Raw genomic sequence first — 17202 nt, 5'->3', positions numbered from 1 at the left:
CAGAATCTGCACAATGCACAGCTTCTCTAATGTCTATAAGGGCACATGTACACTTACATTGGTCCCTGAAAAGCAGCACTATGTTAGCCTATGTGTCCATGCACATTAGGGAGCTTACAGGCATATTTTCAGAGGAGCGTTTAGAGGCAGAAAAAAAAACCCCTTCAGAATTATGTTTTTGAAAGTTGCTTTTGAGCAGAAAAAATGCTTACAGCTCATAAACATGCCCAATCATGGCGTTTAGGAGTGTTTGGTGTCTTCAAGTGTAAACTGATTATAGTGAAAAATGAGGAGAGGGGAATGTTTTGGGGGAAAAAAAATGCTTGTAAAAGCAAATGCCCATAAAAATGCTCATAAACTCTTGTGCAATATGAGCCACTATGAGCATTTTTTTATGCCGCTTTTTCTAACAGAGGTCCTGACAGTTTTTTACCCCTAGTGTGCATGGACCCTTAAAAAATATAAATGTAATTATGACTAAAGATATGCAATAATTTGTGTCTTTTATATCTGCCTAAAGTTCAGCTTTAATGTGTACCTAAAGCCAAGACCTATTCTTTTGCAAAAGAAAAGCTATCTGCTGGAGAGAGTCACCATCTGTCATGTACCCGGTGGAGGCTGAGTTAACGGGAAGGCCCCTTACACCTCCTGTCCTGTTTCTCCTGAAGATGGTGACAGGATATAACAGGGCATGGAGTGGCAGGGGTGCTTGGTTGAAGATCCTGGATGGCAGATACTTGCAGTAGGTGCCACGCAGAAGGCAGGCTGGTGGACTGGCAGAGTCACAGCATCAGGAGCAGAACAGCAGACAGCAAGCAAGTGGGCAAGCAGGCAGATGCAGGATCTCGGTGGTCAGGCAAGCTGACATGGTAGAACATGGGTACAGAATCGGGAGGCAGAGTAAGGGTCGGGCTAGAGTTGACAACGGCGGAGCACAGAAGGTACCAGAGCAGTAGACAAAAGGCAGAGTCAGGTCATTAACTGGTGTCAGCAACATGGTATCAGGAACGAGCAAACTCAAGCAGGCTAGGTAGACACAGGAGTTAGCATGGGATCAGGTCACAGGCAGTAGAATCTGATGACCACTCAGCAATCCTTTAGTCACAAATGCAGCTATAAAAAGGCAAGTGGGCACCAAATACTTACGCTTGCTCACCCTATTGCATAGCATAGTAGCTCCTGATATTTGCACAGTGTGCCTACAATTCAGTGGTCAGCCCATAACATCACAGGCTCACATACTCATTGCACAGCCCTGTTGGAAGTGGACAGAGTTATTATTGTACAATTACTATATCCCTACAGAGAAATAAATGGTTTTCATGGCAGATTACTGACCAGGCAACATTGTCTATAGTTAAATCTTTCCCCAAACACTATAGCCGCATGTATCAAATAAGCCAACACTTTTGATGGTCAATGCTGATTTAGAAGAGCCCAGTATTCAGGGTTCCCATCTGGGACTAGTAAACATGTATCTCTAGGAAAATACTGTTTTTAACTTAATTTAATTTTTTTTTTTTTTAAGCTTAGACCCTTTGAAGTTTTGATTGCTCTCTGTGTCCCCATTGAGGACATTCATCCTTCTGTTTGTACTGGTGACCATTGTCACCAAGAAAGAAAAAGTTAGGGGAAATCCAAAAATTTAGAGTTGGCCCCATAACAAGAGGTGAGGGGAAACCTGTCAATGGGGACAGCTGTCCAAGAAGGGAATTCACCTTGACTTTGGCAGGTTTCTACTAATTTCTTGTTGACAGGAAGTGAAGGGAAATTTCCACAGTGGTACACAGACAGTAAAAATAATCTCAACCTTCCCTACTCTATCCAAAACTAAAAAAAAGTGTTGGCTACATACAATTTAAAGTGGTTGTAAAGGATTTTGCATGAAGGTAAAAAACCTTTAGTATGCAGCTCTCCCCAAGCCCCCCCCCCCCAATACTTACTGGAGCCCGATCCTGATCCAGCTATGTGTATGAAAGCATCTGCTCTCCCAGCTCCTCATTGGATCCTGTAGATTAAAGCCAGTGAGGAGAGAGCCTGGGGTTGAGTTGTGCTCAGTGTGTCAATGGATACACAGAGCCAGCTCAGGAGTGAGCATGCACAAGTTCCGCCATTGCAAGGGGCTTACTATGGTGGCACTAGGCAGAGGGAGGAGACAGGAGTACCAGTGGGGGAAGCAAGAAGAAGAGGATGGGGGCTGCTTTGTGCAAAACAATTGCACAGTGCAGGTGAGTATAACATGTTTGTATTTCTAAAAACTGAGCCTTTAGCTTCACTTTAAGTATTAGGAGGAGAGAGTAATATAGTGTATGCGAAGAATGCTGTACCCAACTCACCAAATTCTGTCACTAGGAGAGAAAGGAGACTGGGGCGTTCCAGACCGAGGCTATGGTGAGTCATGGGAATATTATTCTGGGAGATAAACTGTTTGGTATTTTTCTCTCTATGTAGACATTGGTTCACCATAAGGGGCATTCTCACCATGTGGTAAGGCGATGGTATTGTCACCGAAGGCTCCTTCTAAAAAAAGTTAATTGGTCTGCCTGCAGCAGCTCTTGAGGACACTTTAGATACAGTGCAGGAAGGCAGAATCTGCACCATGCACAGCTTCTCTAATGTCTATAAGGGCACATGTACACTTACATTGGTCCCTGAAAAGCAGCACTATGTTAGCCTATGTGTCCATGCACATTAGGGAGCTTACAGGCATATTTTCAGAGGAGCGTTTAGAGGCAGAAAAAAAAACCCCTTCAGAATTATGTTTTTGAAAGTTGCTTTTGAGCAGAAAAAATGCTTACAGCTCATAAACATGCCCAATCATGGCGTTTAGGAGTGTTTGGTGTCTTCAAGTGTAAATTGATTATAGTGAAAAATGAGGAGAGGGGAATGTTTTGGGGGAAAAAAAATGCTTGTAAAAGCAAATGCCCATAAAAATGCTCATAAACTCTTGTGCAATATGAGCCACTATGAGCATTTTTTTATGCCGCTTTTTCTAACAGAGGTCCTGACAGTTTTTTACCCCTAGTGTGCATGGACCCTTAAAAAATATAAATGTAATTATGACTAAAGATATGCAATAATTTGTGTCTTTTATATCTGCCTAAAGTTCAGCTTTAATGTGTACCTAAAGCCAAGACCTATTCTTTTGCAAAAGAAAAGCTATCTGCTGGAGAGAGTCACCATCTGTCATGTACCCGGTGGAGGCTGAGTTAACGGGAAGGCCCCTTACACCTCCTGTCCTGTTTCTCCTGAAGATGGTGACAGGATATAACAGGGCATGGAGTGGCAGGGGTGCTTGGTTGAAGATCCTGGATGGCAGATACTTGCAGTAGGTGCCACGCAGAAGGCAGGCTGGTGGACTGGCAGAGTCACAGCATCAGGAGCAGAACAGCAGACAGCAAGCAAGTGGGCAAGCAGGCAGATGCAGGATCTCGGTGGTCAGGCAAGCTGACATGGTAGAACATGGGTACAGAATCGGGAGGCAGAGTAAGGGTCGGGCTAGAGTTGACAACGGCGGAGCACAGAAGGTACCAGAGCAGTAGACAAAAGGCAGAGTCAGGTCATTAACTGGTGTCAGCAACATGGTATCAGGAACGAGCAAACTCAAGCAGGCTAGGTAGACACAGGAGTTAGCATGGGATCAGGTCACAGGCAGTAGAATCTGATGACCACTCAGCAATCCTTTAGTCACAAATGCAGCTATAAAAAGGCAAGTGGGCACCAAATACTTACGCTTGCTCACCCTATTGCACATACGCAAGTTAGGGCACATCTAGTTCTCACTATAGAAGTTCTTTTATGCGCATGTGCATATCTTCAAATGCGCATAAGATTTCCCTGACACCATCTTTGATTGTCCTGGTGACTGGCACTTGAACAAAAATTGGTAAGAAATCCAAAGTTTTACAGTTTTCACCAGAGCAAGCGGTGAGGGGAAAACTTCCGAAGGGACACTCTGATGACAGCCATGTAAGAGGGGACTTCCTCTCACTTTAGAGATATTTACTCTCGATTATGCCTTCAAGACAGGAAGTGAAGGGAAATCTCTCTAAGTGGACTCATACAGATAGTAACAAAATAAGTGATGTGGGTTTTAGACAATTCTACTTATATGCTAAACAATAAAAGCTTTGGTTTTAGATAATCTTTAATAAACATCCCATTGTCCTTCAGGTATTGAAATACTCTTCATGCTCTGTCTGCCTTTTCTTACCCTAAGCCGCGCTCTCTCACACAATTGTATTTCTCCTGTAGTTGCACGGAACTGCAAAGAACTGCTCAACCTGGGCATCTTCCTCAGTGGCTGGTACACCATATATCCTGGAGAGAAGTCACTTAAAGTCTTCTGTGACATGGACACAGAAGGAGGAGGATGGATCGTAAGTTTTTAAATGCCAGTCAGATAAACTTCATTTTACAATCAACCTGAATATAGAATTAGGGACATTGATCAAAAATCGCATTCATAGCGATCGCATGATAATCTATCAGTTAGTACACAGCTTTCGAGAGCCGATCACAATATTTCATGTGAAATTAAACAGACAAGCACAAAAAATTTCCTCGTAAGATAACATAATTAATGACTTTCATTTAATCAGTACAGTATGCATCTGTAAAAAATCAAGTGACCAAGATCAGGATCGATCAATCAATTTTTGTCTGAAAATTTGATTTTCAGAGATCCGGATGTATATGAATCTCCGAATGGACATAGTAACAAATGTCAATGAATCAGAAAAAAGTTATAACGAAATGAAGGAATGCATTTGTTTCATTCAGATGACGTCACATGATTTGATAGTAGTTTGGTCAAATGAGGAAATTATCGGCCCATGGGGAAATGAGTAAATGTGTGATTTAAATAGGATTTGTAATTGTCACAGTCGGTCAGTTCAGTTCCACAGTCTAATGCAATTCTTAGGTTTGAAAAATTCAGGGCTGACAAATTTTGCATTATTTCTTCCATCTGAAAATATTGAATTTTTTCTAATAGTTTTGATATATGAATATCGAATCCATCTGAAATATATAGCAATCTTCTGAAAAACGCAAAACTTTTTGAATCTACTTGGACCATCTAATATATGAAACGAATGCTAGATGTGATGACATGAATCCTGAAAATAAATCAGTTCAACATATCGAATATGAAGAAAAAACATTCTTCTATGAATGAATGCATCTGAGATGAAACAAAATTTTCCAGCGTCCACATGTCTTGTGATTGGAAACATGAAAACAACCCGGAAGGAAAAAGGGCAATGAAAACATTTTTTGTATACAACGAAATTGCTCCTAAATACAAAAAAATATAATTTTCAAGATATAAATATATATAATAGCAAAAATGCAGTGATAGTCATATTACTACAATGTGGTAATTATCTGCAGAAGGGTCACATGTACATGACTTCACTTCAAATTAAAATCTATGTTACTATGCATACAGGACGTTGTATTGGATCTGTACAAGAATTTTTGTATGCATAGTAGAACTCTTGTATTCGATATAGTATATACTGTATATATACACTGGTCAAAAAAATTAAAGAAACACTTTTTAATCAGAAGATAGCATCAAGTCAATTAAACTCCTGGGATATTGATTTGGTCAGTTAAGTAGCAGAGGGGGTTGTTAATCAGTTTCAGCTGCTTTGGTGTTAATGAAATAAACAACAGGTGCACTAGATGGGCAACAATGAGATGGCCCCCAAAACAAGAATGCTTTTACAAGTGGAAGCCACTGACATGTTTTCCATACTCATCTTTTCTGACTAGTTTGTCATTTGGCTACGGTCAGTGTCACTACTGATAGCAGGAGACCCTACAGAGGTTGCACAGGCAGTCCAACTCCTCCAGGATGGCACATCAATACGTGCCATTGCTAGAATGTTTGCTGTGTCTCCCAGCACAGTCCCAAGAGCATGGAAGAGATTGCAGGAGACAGGCAGTTACTCAAGGAGAACTGAATAGGGCCTTAACCCAACAGCAGGACCAGTATCTGCTCCTTTGTGCAAGGAGGAACAGGATGAGCACTCCCAGAGCCCTACAAAATGACCCCCAGCAGGCCGCTGGTGTGATTGTCTCTGACCAATCAGAACAGACTTCATGAGGGTGGCCTAAGGGCTTGACGTCCTCTAGTGGGCCCTGTGCTCACTGGCCAGCGCCATAGAGCTTGATTGGCATTTTCCATGTGCTTTTCACAGATGAGAGCAGGTTCACCTTGAGCACACGTGACAGGCGTGAAAGGGTCTGGAGACGCCGTGGAGAACATTATGCTGCCTGTAACATTGTTCAGCATGACCGTTTTGGTGGTGAGTCAGTGATGGTTTGGGGAATAGACAGTGAAGGTTCTCCTGTATCCAGGTCATGGTATAGCAAGTAGTAGTCAACTGTATCTAATTCTAGCCCAGCTACAATATCTCACCTTATTCATCAACATCAACTTGCTTCTATCCTGGCATATGCCATTAGTACCATCATCATTTTACCTTGTGATTTATTTAAACTTTTAGGTGTTCCAGAGGCGGTATGATGGCACAGTGAATTTTTTTAGAGACTGGAAGGACTACAAGAGAGGGTTTGGCAATCAACTGAGTGAATTCTGGCTGGGGAATGATAATATCCATCTGCTGACAGCATCTGGTAATTGATATGTTCATTCTTACATCCTGTCGAGTCAGGTTTGGGGGTCCACAACCGAGACCCTTCAGATGAGATAGTGAGTCCAAATTGATAAAGAAAGGTGCATTTATGACACTGCAGTGGAGATAATATAGCATACAGACGTTCATCTCGTATGAGATGAACCAAGGTAATTAATAAATATCTGAACTCTTAAAATTAAACTGATACATATACAGTCAGGTCCATAAATATTGGGACATGGACACAATTCTAACATTTTTGGCTCTATACACCACCACAATGGATTTGAAATGAAACGAACAAGATGTGCTTTAACTGCAGACTGTCAGCTTTAATTTGAGGGTATTTACATCCAAAATCAGGTGAACGGTGTAGGAATTACAACTGTTTGCATATGTGCCTCCCACTTGTTAAGGGACCAAAAGTAATGGGACAGAATATTAATCATAAATCAAACTTTCACTTTTTAATACTTGGTTGCAAATCCTTTGCAGTCAATGACAGCCTGAAGTGTGGAACGCATAGACATCACTAGACGCTGGGTTTCATCCCTGGTGATGCTCTGCCAGGCCTCTACTGCAACTGTCTTCAGTTCCTGCTTGTTCTTGGGGCATTTTCCCTTCAGTTTTGTCTTCAGCAAGTGAAATGCATGCTCAATCGGATTCAGGTCAAGTGATTGACTTGGCCATTGCATAACATTCCACTTCTTTCTCTTAAAAAACTCTTTGGTAGCTTTTGCAGTATGCTTTGGGTCATTGTCCATCTGCACTGTGAAGCGGCGTCCAATGAGTTGTGAAGCATTTGGCTGAATATGAGCAGATAATATTCCCGAAACACTTCACAATTCATCCTGCTGCTTTTGTCAGCAGTCACATCATCAATAAATACAAGAGAAGCAGTTCCATGGGCAGCCATACATGCCCACGCCATGACACTACCACCACCATGCTTCACTGATGAGGTGGTATGCTTAGGATCATGAGCAGTTCCTTTCCTTCTCCATACTCTTCTCTTCCCATCACTCTGGTACAAGTTGATCTTGGTCTCATCTGTCCATAGGATGTTGTTCCAGAACTGTGAAGGCTTTTGTCATTTGGCAAACTCTAATCTGGCCTTCCTGTTTTTGAGGCTCACCAATGGTTTACATCTTGTGGTGAGCCCTCTGTATTCACTCTGGTGAAGTCTTCTCTTGATTGTTGACTTTGACACACATACACCTACCTCCTGGAGAGTGTTCTTGATCTGGCCAACTGTTGTGAAGGGTGTTTTCTTCACCAGGGAAAGAATTCTTTGCTCATCCACCACTGTTGTTTTCCATGGTCTTCCGGGTCTTTTGGTGTTGCTGAGCTCACCGGTGCGTTCCTTCTTTTTAAGAATGTTCCAAACAGTTGTTTTGGCCACTCCTAATGTTTTTGCTATCTCTCTGATGGGTTTGTTTTGTTTTTTCAGCCTAATGATGGCTTCACTGATAGTGACAGCTCTTTGGATCTCATCTTGAGAGTTGACAGCAACAGATTCCAAATGCAAATAGCACACTTGAAATGAACTCTGGACCTTTTATCTGCTCATTTTAATTGGGATAATGAGGGAATAACACACACCTGGCCATGGAACAGCTGAGAAGCCAATTGTCCCATTACTTTTGGTCCCTTAACAAGTGGGAGGCACATATGCAAACTGTTGTAATTCCTACAACGTTCACCTGATTTGGATGTAAATACCCTCAAATTAAAGCTGACAGTCTGCAGTTAAAGCACGTCTTGTTTGTTTAATTTCAAATCCAATGTGGTGGTGTATAGAGCCAAAAATGTTAGAATTGTGTCCATGTCCCAATATTTATGGACCTGAGTGTATAGTCATAAAGTTCAGGCGTGATCGTATAAGGTACAGATGTGATCGTATAAGGTCCGAGCGTGATTGTATAAGGTCTGGGCATGTTCGTATAGGGTCAAGGCGTGTCCGTATAAGGTCAAGGCGTGTCCGTATAAGGTCAAGGCGTGTTCGTATAAGGTCCGGGTGTGATCGTATACGGTCTGCACGTGATCTTATGCGGTCCGGGCGTGATCGTATGCGGTCTGGGCGTGATCGTATATGGTCCGGGCATGTTCCTATAAGTTCCGGGCGTGTTCATATAACATCCAGGCGTGTTCATATAATGTCTGGGCGGATTCGTATAAGGTCCAGGCATGATCATATAAGGTCCAGGCGTGTTCGTATAGTTTTTAGTCCAATCAAATCCTTATATGCATACCAGCAATCTCAGAGTTAAGTGGGTGCTAATATCATGTGACAAGTCCAGAATAGAGACATGTGGTCATCCATCATGACAGTTGCTGGTTCAAACTGGTTTGACCACAAGATGCTTTTCTTAACCTTGAAAGAGGAAGATAGCCTCTTGGATGCTTACGTCACAGGCACAAACGTCAAACCACATCTCCTGAGTAGAAGAAAAGGCAAATTCATTAAAAGCTCTTTTAGGAGAAATGACAGTATATATTTTTACAAGAACCTTCATTATTAGACCCCCTATATTTCTACTCAATCCTAAACCTCGTCTTTCCTTTTTCCTGCAACCTGGGAACACTCTTATTCATATATTTACTAATACAATTATCCAGTATTTCCAAGCAATGAAACAAACCTGCAGTGTTGCCTGTATTTACCTAATTATCCACTGATGAGCTGCAGCAGTTGAGGGATTTCTAAGAGACCCATGGAAGAAGTGTTATAGTCAATCCATCTTAAAACCTACTTAAAAAACTAAATGCAGCAAAGCGTAGTAACCATGTGGGAAGTTTAAAGTCCAAGTGACAGTTGCATACTTACCAATACTGCAGTTCCAAAACATGGCAGAAGTTTTAGCCAATGGTTTTGATTCTGCCCAGACCCCACCTGCTTCAAGTGAATGCTCACCCCCTAGGAATTTAGAAGTGTTCTGAGAATTCCAGAACTGGGAGAAAAATTAATTATCCACACAATCTTCTACTTGTGCATAGACGAGTTTAAGAAAATGTACCTATGTTTTTTGTAGCCGGACAACTGTGGTTTTATTAATATGTTTCCTTACAGGAACATATGAGTTTCGGGTTGACCTGGTTGATTATGAAAATAATTTCAGTTTTGCTGCTTATGCTTCATTTGCCATTTTGGGAGAAAATGACAATTACAAGCTGGAGATTGGAGCTTATACTGGAGGCACTGCAGGTAAATGTCCTTTCAATTGAAAAAAAAAAAAGTAAAAACAGAAAAGGTATGCTGTTTTAAAGGTAGTATTGAAACAATATATATCTTAAACAGTGAAGCGCTAAATAAATAAATAAATAAATAAATATATATATTAGGTGCCGTCAGTGAATATAAGTGCTATAGTGTGAATAATTCCTTGTAGATCACTGGAACATGCCAACCAATGGTGTATATAACTGGAAACAAAACTGAATACTTAATATATCAGTGAGAAATGCTAAATAGATATATAAATAAATATAAACACACCAGTGATGAATAATCTAATACCTCCGATAAAAACTTCTTCTCATTCACAGAAGAATATAAATAAATAAAAAAGTGCTCATTAAGTGAACAAATGATCAAAAACTCAAAAAGTGAACAAGTGTATATAAAAAAACTTTTCTACGTGCATATACCAAAAATGTATATACATATAACATATATATAGATAAATAAAGTCCATGCAGGTGTAGCTTGTGAAAAAACGTGGTCTTCACTTCTAGTGCGCACATACACACAAATCCTCAAATGGCAGCAGTGCCTGCTCACCTCCCCGCACTGACCCTCAAGGGGCCAAAAGGCTACTTGATCTCCTCTATGGCCAATCTTTCTCCTTCGGTAGCTCAGCAGGGGATCACAGGGTCTCCACTTCTCCTCCACTCATACGTCATATAGGACATAAAACAGAGCTCCCATAGTGTAATATTGTTTATTATAGGCCACTTCTATTGTATATTGGTTGTACTCACAATTTTCTCCCTGGTTACACAGACTTTCCACCTCATCCCATAGGTGTATCACATGAATCACAGGGGAACACCAATATGGCCGCTCCGTTCGGACATGCGTCCCACGTGACCGGAAGTGACGTATTTCTAAACCGGATATGGCGTACCGACGCGTTGCGTCACGTGCGTCGTGACTTCATCAGGGTTAACGCCCACCAGTGTCAGAATGCATTTAAATAGGATCAGCCTAATCTCTCTTCCCAATTAGAAGGCGGGCTCTCGGCGGCCATTTTCCCGAAGCCCGCTATCTTCACCATAAAACACGGAGGGACATTATCATAAGGTCCCCCTATGGGAAAAAACCTCAATCTATATCACTATTTATGATCGCAATTCTTATATCCCATTGGTAACCGATAAATCTATGGAGTATCACTATACAGTTTAAACCCCAACCATCCACCCTATTTAAAAAGTCTCTTTATTATATTAAAAAACCTTTGTACACATAATAATTATATTTAATAGACACCAATAAAAAATATATATATATAAAAAAATCTAAAACCCATATAAAAATATATATATATATATATAAATATATATATTATTGATACCACATCTATGCAATAACCCTTCTACAGAAAAATTAATCATAATATTAGAAACGGACCATTAATACTTTAACCACTAATATCTACCATATATAGGAATGTCTCCTATGTATATAGAAGGAATCATGTTGATACACCTATGGCTCAAGTTTACAGTATTCCTCATATTATACATATAAACCTATTTAAATGCATTCTGACACTGGTGGGCGTTAACCCTGATGAAGTCACGACGCACGTGACGCAACGCGTCGGTACGCCATATCCGGTTTAGAAATACGTCACTTCCGGTCACGTGGGACGCATGTCCGAACGGAGCGGCCATATTGGTGTTCCCCTGTGATTCATGTGATACACCTATGGGATGAGGTGGAAAGTCTGTGTAACCAGGGAGAAAATTGTGAGTACAACCAATATACAATAGAAGTGGCCTATAATAAACAATATTACACTATGGGAGCTCTGTTTTATGTCCTATATGACGTATGAGTGGAGGAGAAGTGGAGACCCTGTGATCCCCTGCTGAGCTACCGAAGGAGAAAGATTGGCCATAGAGGAGATCAAGTAGCCTTTTGGCCCCTTGAGGGTCAGTGCGGGGAGGTGAGCAGGCACTGCTGCCATTTGAGGATTTGTGTGTGTGTGCGCACTAGAAGTGAAGACCACGTTTTTTCACAAGCTACACCTGCATGGACTTTATTTATCTATATATATGTTATATGTATATACATTTTTGGTATATGCACGTAGAAAAGTTTTTTTATATACACTTGTTCACTTTTTGAGTTTTTGATCATTTGTTCACTTAATGAGCACTTTTTTATTTATTTATATTCTTCTGTGAATGAGAAGAAGTTTTTATCGGAGGTATTAGATTATTCATCACTGGTGTGTTTATATTTATTTATATATCTATTTAGCATTTCTCACTGATATATTAAGTATTCAGTTTTGTTTCCAGTTATATACACCATTGGTTGGCATGTTCCAGTGATCTACAAGGAATTATTCACACTATAGCACTTATATTCACTGACGGCACCTAATATATTTATTTATTTATTTATTTATTTAGCGCTTCACTGTTTAAGATATATATTATTGGTTACTGAATGGTTAAGTTTTAAGTGACAGCAGCTGTTTCAGATAGGGATTGTGCCTATATTGAGCGCAGGAGGATACTCTAATACAGTATTGAAACAATATAATGCACAAATACAAAGCTTAGAACATGAGTAGCTACTCATATCTTACAACAGAGGATTTATCATTTAAGCACTGTGCAAACTTGATGCTATATAAATCCTATTTAATAATAATTTACAGAAGAAAAACAAAAATACATTATATAGTTGTGATGGTCTTACAGGTTTGACAAAATCCAGCTCATGTTCTTTGAGGGGTCAATATAATCATTGATAAGGTGCTAGTTTGCGGAAAGGGAGAAGGTTAGAGTCTGGTGTGTAACACTTAGCACACCTTTTCTTTTGTATTTAGCTCATTTAAATTGAATGTTCAAAAAGGACTTTTAGAGAGCAAGGAGTGCTTGGTAATAATAATTTGTATCAATTCCCACATTTAAAGTACAGCTCTTCTAATGTGTATATGAGCATGCTCCAATCGTCTTCATGACTGCACATGTTACATGTAGTGCTTACCCCTCAGGAACCTCTAGTGATGATTGGTCTTCTGTTCTGCCACGACTCTTAGAATCGATCAGTCCCCATTGACACACCCAGTTAGAGGTAGAGAATCGCTTACACCTGAATACCTTAAATTTTAGCAAGTCACAGCTATATAATAATGCATTGAAATTAGGCCACAGATTACCAGATGGTAGGTTATGTAAATGTATTATATAAAGCAGATAAACAGTATAAGACTTGGCATCAAACGATAAAACACTTCAAAGTTGCAGAACTGAATAAAGTGAACACAGGCCTATAACAGAAAAGACTAACTGAACTGCAGCAGTGTTAAACTAAGTTTAAACTGAGATAACTATTAATGAGCGAAACTAGACTCAGGTAATGCAAGGATAAAATTCTTGAGTGCACTCTATCAGAATACCACAATTATGGGTAAGTGATCATTAGCAGGGTACCCCTAGATGGTGATGTCTCATGTACCTGGTGCCCTAATGCTAGCATTCGTTAGTTTGCGGTGGGGCCCTTCTGTTGTAGGTGCACACTCTTTAAGAGTATGTGGTGGATAGCTGCAGGGCTACTAAGTGGAAAACAGTCTAAGCAGGACTGGGTGTAGCAAGGAGTTAAATGCAGTATCTCCTGTCACCACCCTTAGCAGGCGACAGGTCCAAATCCATACGCATGGGAGTTCCAGACTGGAGGTCCCAGAGGCTCAGTTTCTCAGCTCTGGCTCACCCACATGTAGTCTCTGGCAAGCTGCAGCAGTGGGACTATCCTTCCTCTGGTGCAAGCAGACAAGCTCAGGCAGTAAGACCAGTAACACACTCTATGTGGCACCTCTTCTTCCATACCGTGGTGGCATGTCCCGCCGCAGGTTCTTTTGGCTTGGCTTGCAACAGGCGGCCAGCATCCTGATTTCGGCTGGGAAAACACCATCTTGTCTCTCATCCTCTGTTTCTAAATCCTGTCTCTTGTAGTTTAGAGACTCTCAGTCCCCCATTCACTTGTACTGTGCTCTCCCTCTTATGAAGTCCCAGTGTCCTTTGTGGCAAGTGCATCCTCCCCCAATACTGATTGGATCCGATCAGCCATAACAGGGGGTAAGGGGGGGAGGAAGCAAACGGGGGATAATTACAGAGTCTGCTTGCACACCAATCCCCGCGGTGGAGATAAGCAAAGGGGGGGGGGCAAGTTTACACACAGAGAGTTGCTACTGTTCAGAGCGTGGGGGGAAGCAGATGTGTGTGTGTGGGGGGGGATTGACTGCCCTGGGTACATATACTTCCCCAGAATGCGGTGATGGAGGACAATGTTTACTAAAGACATCAGCACATCAGCTCTGTATTATCTGTTGGTACTGCACCCACACATGTCTACTGCTTGCCATGTATGAACAATTGGCATGTGTGGACAGATGGAACAAGAGAAGGTTTATGTAATTAATATGTGTAGTGTAAATCTTTACATATAGTGTATCAGTGTTGTGTGACTAATAAGTGCTTTTGCTGCATGGATTGTGTTGGGTTAGTATGCTGGCACTGTAGGAGTACACAGCCCCACAATCCATACCCTCCTATGGGCTAAACAACTTACTACATTAAAATGAACTTGTCAGTTTGTCCAATAAGTGTAGAAAACAGATTCTCTTGATAGTCTACATTCTCTACTTCTTCTTTGCTCCCACCCACTACACTAACTTACTCAGGGGCAAACTGACAATTCATGGGGCCCCCGGCAATAGGGGATCATGGGGCCCCTGTATCCTCACACACACTCAAACCACACCCAAAAAAGCCTATGAAAGGTACTAGGGGCATCTCATGGGGCCCCCTACTGACCCTGGGCCCTCGGGCAGTGCTCGAGTGCCCAAATGGTCAGTCCGTCCCTGCACTTACTGTAGCCCTGGGTGGAAAATCCTGTGTAAGCTCCATGTTGATCTGTGTTAGAGCTTACACAGTGATAAGAACCTTACCCCTTGTTCCCTCAGCTGGCAGCAGGGATGAACTTGTTACTTTGCTCTAAATGGTCAACTGGACAGGAAGACTTGAAAACCCTTCAGGCAGAGAAAGTGACATCATCTTGGCTAATATATTCCAAATTAAAGACACAGATACCCTCTGTAGGTTTTATCAGTTTTAGTCTTAAATTTCTTTTCTAATCTAATGTATGAAGACCAGAATTTACCTGACATGTCATAAAGCTAAATCCTTTTTTTAATATTTCCTTCTGTTTCTTGGATTTTCTTTTTTTTTTTTATCTGTCAGATAATGAAGTGGACTTTGCATCAAAATACAAGGTCCCCATATTTAGTAGACCCCGCTCATCATGTAAAAACAATTATATATAGCCCAAAAAATTAGGTGAAAAATGTAAAAGAGAATTACCTTAGGCAGGCTATAGACGAGCCGAAAACCAAACGTTCTGTCAATCGAAAAAGGAAACATACGATTGTGCTATCATTTGTTTTGTTTTTAAAACAAAATCCAGCATGTTGGATCAGTCACTTTCGATTGTGATGCGAAAATTGCATGTCGCAGCTGGCACACTAATGATGCAAAAAAACTAATGACCAAGAATTTTCGGTCAGTTTTCGACTCATCTACGGCACTTCTTTAGACCACAGTCACTCAATGTGGAGTCTTTTTTTTTTTTTAGTGTAACCTAGCAAATTTTAAATGCTTACGAACAAGACTACTATATAGCAAGATCTTGCATTTTCATTCACAGTGGGAAAACATTTTATCTAGGCTGGTATGAGCAACAACAATCACAATTGCATTCAAGTTGATATAAACATATTGTCAGCGATGAGATTGTCTGCTGGTGATTCCATGACCAACATCAGGCAACCTGAAAAGATTTCTGCGGAAGGTTGCAGATAGAATATAAGCCAATGAATAGTACTTTTTCTTTATTTGCAGGTGACTCTCTTGGATATCATAACAACCGTCCCTTTACTACAAAAGACAGGGACAATGATGAATCCAACACCAACTGTGCAGAAGATTCTAAAGGTGCTTGGTGGTATGGAAAATGCCATTTCTCCAACCTGAATGGGCTGTATTTGAGGGGAAAACATGACAGTTATGCAAATGGCGTGATTTGGGAGACGGGCAAGGGACAGTATTACTCCTATAAAATCACAGAAATGAAGTTTAGGCCTGTGTAACCTGCAATATCTGAAGGAAGACTTCTTATCCATCACACCATTCAGCTTTTTCTTTTTATTGTCCTGGTGTTGTATAGGATATTTAAAGAAAGATTATGATTGGCTGCTATGGATCAACAATTATTCCTGCAAGAAATGTAATAAATAAGACTGTGTGTAAAGTATCTGCTTTGTTACAATTAGCCCTGCTGAGCCCCATACACCTCCATTAAAGCAGACATTTGTATTTGACTAGTTTGTTTCAGTAATAAAAAGAACTGTCAAACAAAACTCTGTGAATCTCTTTAATTTTATCATCAGTCTTTTATATAAAGAAGTGTGTTTTTTTTGTGTGTTCGCAAGCTGGAGACTGATTGCCTGGAAATGACTGGTGCTGAAAGTGGTATTAAAACTTTAAAAAAGCAAACATTTATTATATTGCAGCTTAACAATTTTTAGATGTGGTGGCTGCATTTTTTTTTTTTTTTTTTAAGGACAACCCTTAAAGTAGCAGAGCCTAGAGGGTAGTGAGCAGTGTGGGGTGGAAGATGGATTGAGGAAGGCTGGAGTGCGGAGCCTGGGAGGGGGCCCCAAGGATGGGAACCTACCTACAGGCAGTATGCTGGAGAGGAAGATCTCTATTGCCTCAATGTCTCCTGGAGAGGACAGCCTGTTTAGCAGGGAAGGAGCCAGCCCAGCCTAAGGCCTGAAGGCAGCCACCAGTCCACTAAACTAACAGGAGAGGACAGTGTGCGTACTCCTACACCCCCTGGGCCGGATAAGGGCAGAGGACAGTCAAGTGTAATACCCAACTAGCTCCTCATCTGGAACTGTTCAATTGGCAGCTCTTGGGTCCCCTGCTCAGGGATACCCTAAGGCAGCTGGATGAAGAGGAGGAATCATCCAGGGTCTGAGGAGATACTCTGAAGAGCTTTTAGTGCTCTTCAAGAAGAGACTGTTGCTATGCACATTTTTGTACATAGTTGCTCAGAAGTTGTCCTCAAATTCTTCAGTTCCTTGGGCATTCCATATAACCCTAGAACCAATCCAAGTTGTTAACCACTAACAACAAAACCAAGCTCAAGGACTGTTTATTGACTCCAAGTGTACAAGGGTGGAAAATGTGTGTTGTCTGGCCATGCAGAGCTTAGGGGGACCCAATTAAATTCCAGCGGCCCCAAGGGGGT

The 17202-nt window shown here is 41.1% G+C and overlaps 1 protein-coding gene across 1 annotated transcript in view; it reads left to right on the top strand.

Moving 5' to 3' along the window:
* LOC149458204 (ficolin-2-like) overlaps nucleotides 1–16244 on the top strand; it is a 41294-nt gene extending 25050 nt beyond the window's left edge. The window contains exons 4-7 of the mRNA XM_089682492.1: nucleotides 4255–4379; nucleotides 6519–6648; nucleotides 9721–9855; nucleotides 15789–16244. Of these exons, the coding sequence (XP_089538618.1) occupies nucleotides 4255–4379; nucleotides 6519–6648; nucleotides 9721–9855; nucleotides 15789–16036 (638 nt within the window). The 3' untranslated portion in view covers nucleotides 16037–16244. The remainder of the gene's footprint in view (nucleotides 1–4254; nucleotides 4380–6518; nucleotides 6649–9720; nucleotides 9856–15788) is intronic.
* The last annotated feature ends 958 nt before the right edge of the window (nucleotides 16245–17202 follow it).

Source organism: Staurois parvus, unplaced genomic scaffold (assembly GCF_062004578.1).
Source record: "Staurois parvus isolate SC_StPar_1 unplaced genomic scaffold, SC_StPar_1.0 ptg000291l, whole genome shotgun sequence".
NCBI lineage: Eukaryota > Metazoa > Chordata > Amphibia > Anura > Ranidae > Staurois > Staurois parvus.
Note: the sequence above shows the minus strand (reverse complement) of the source record. Positions and strands in the feature narration are given on the sequence as shown.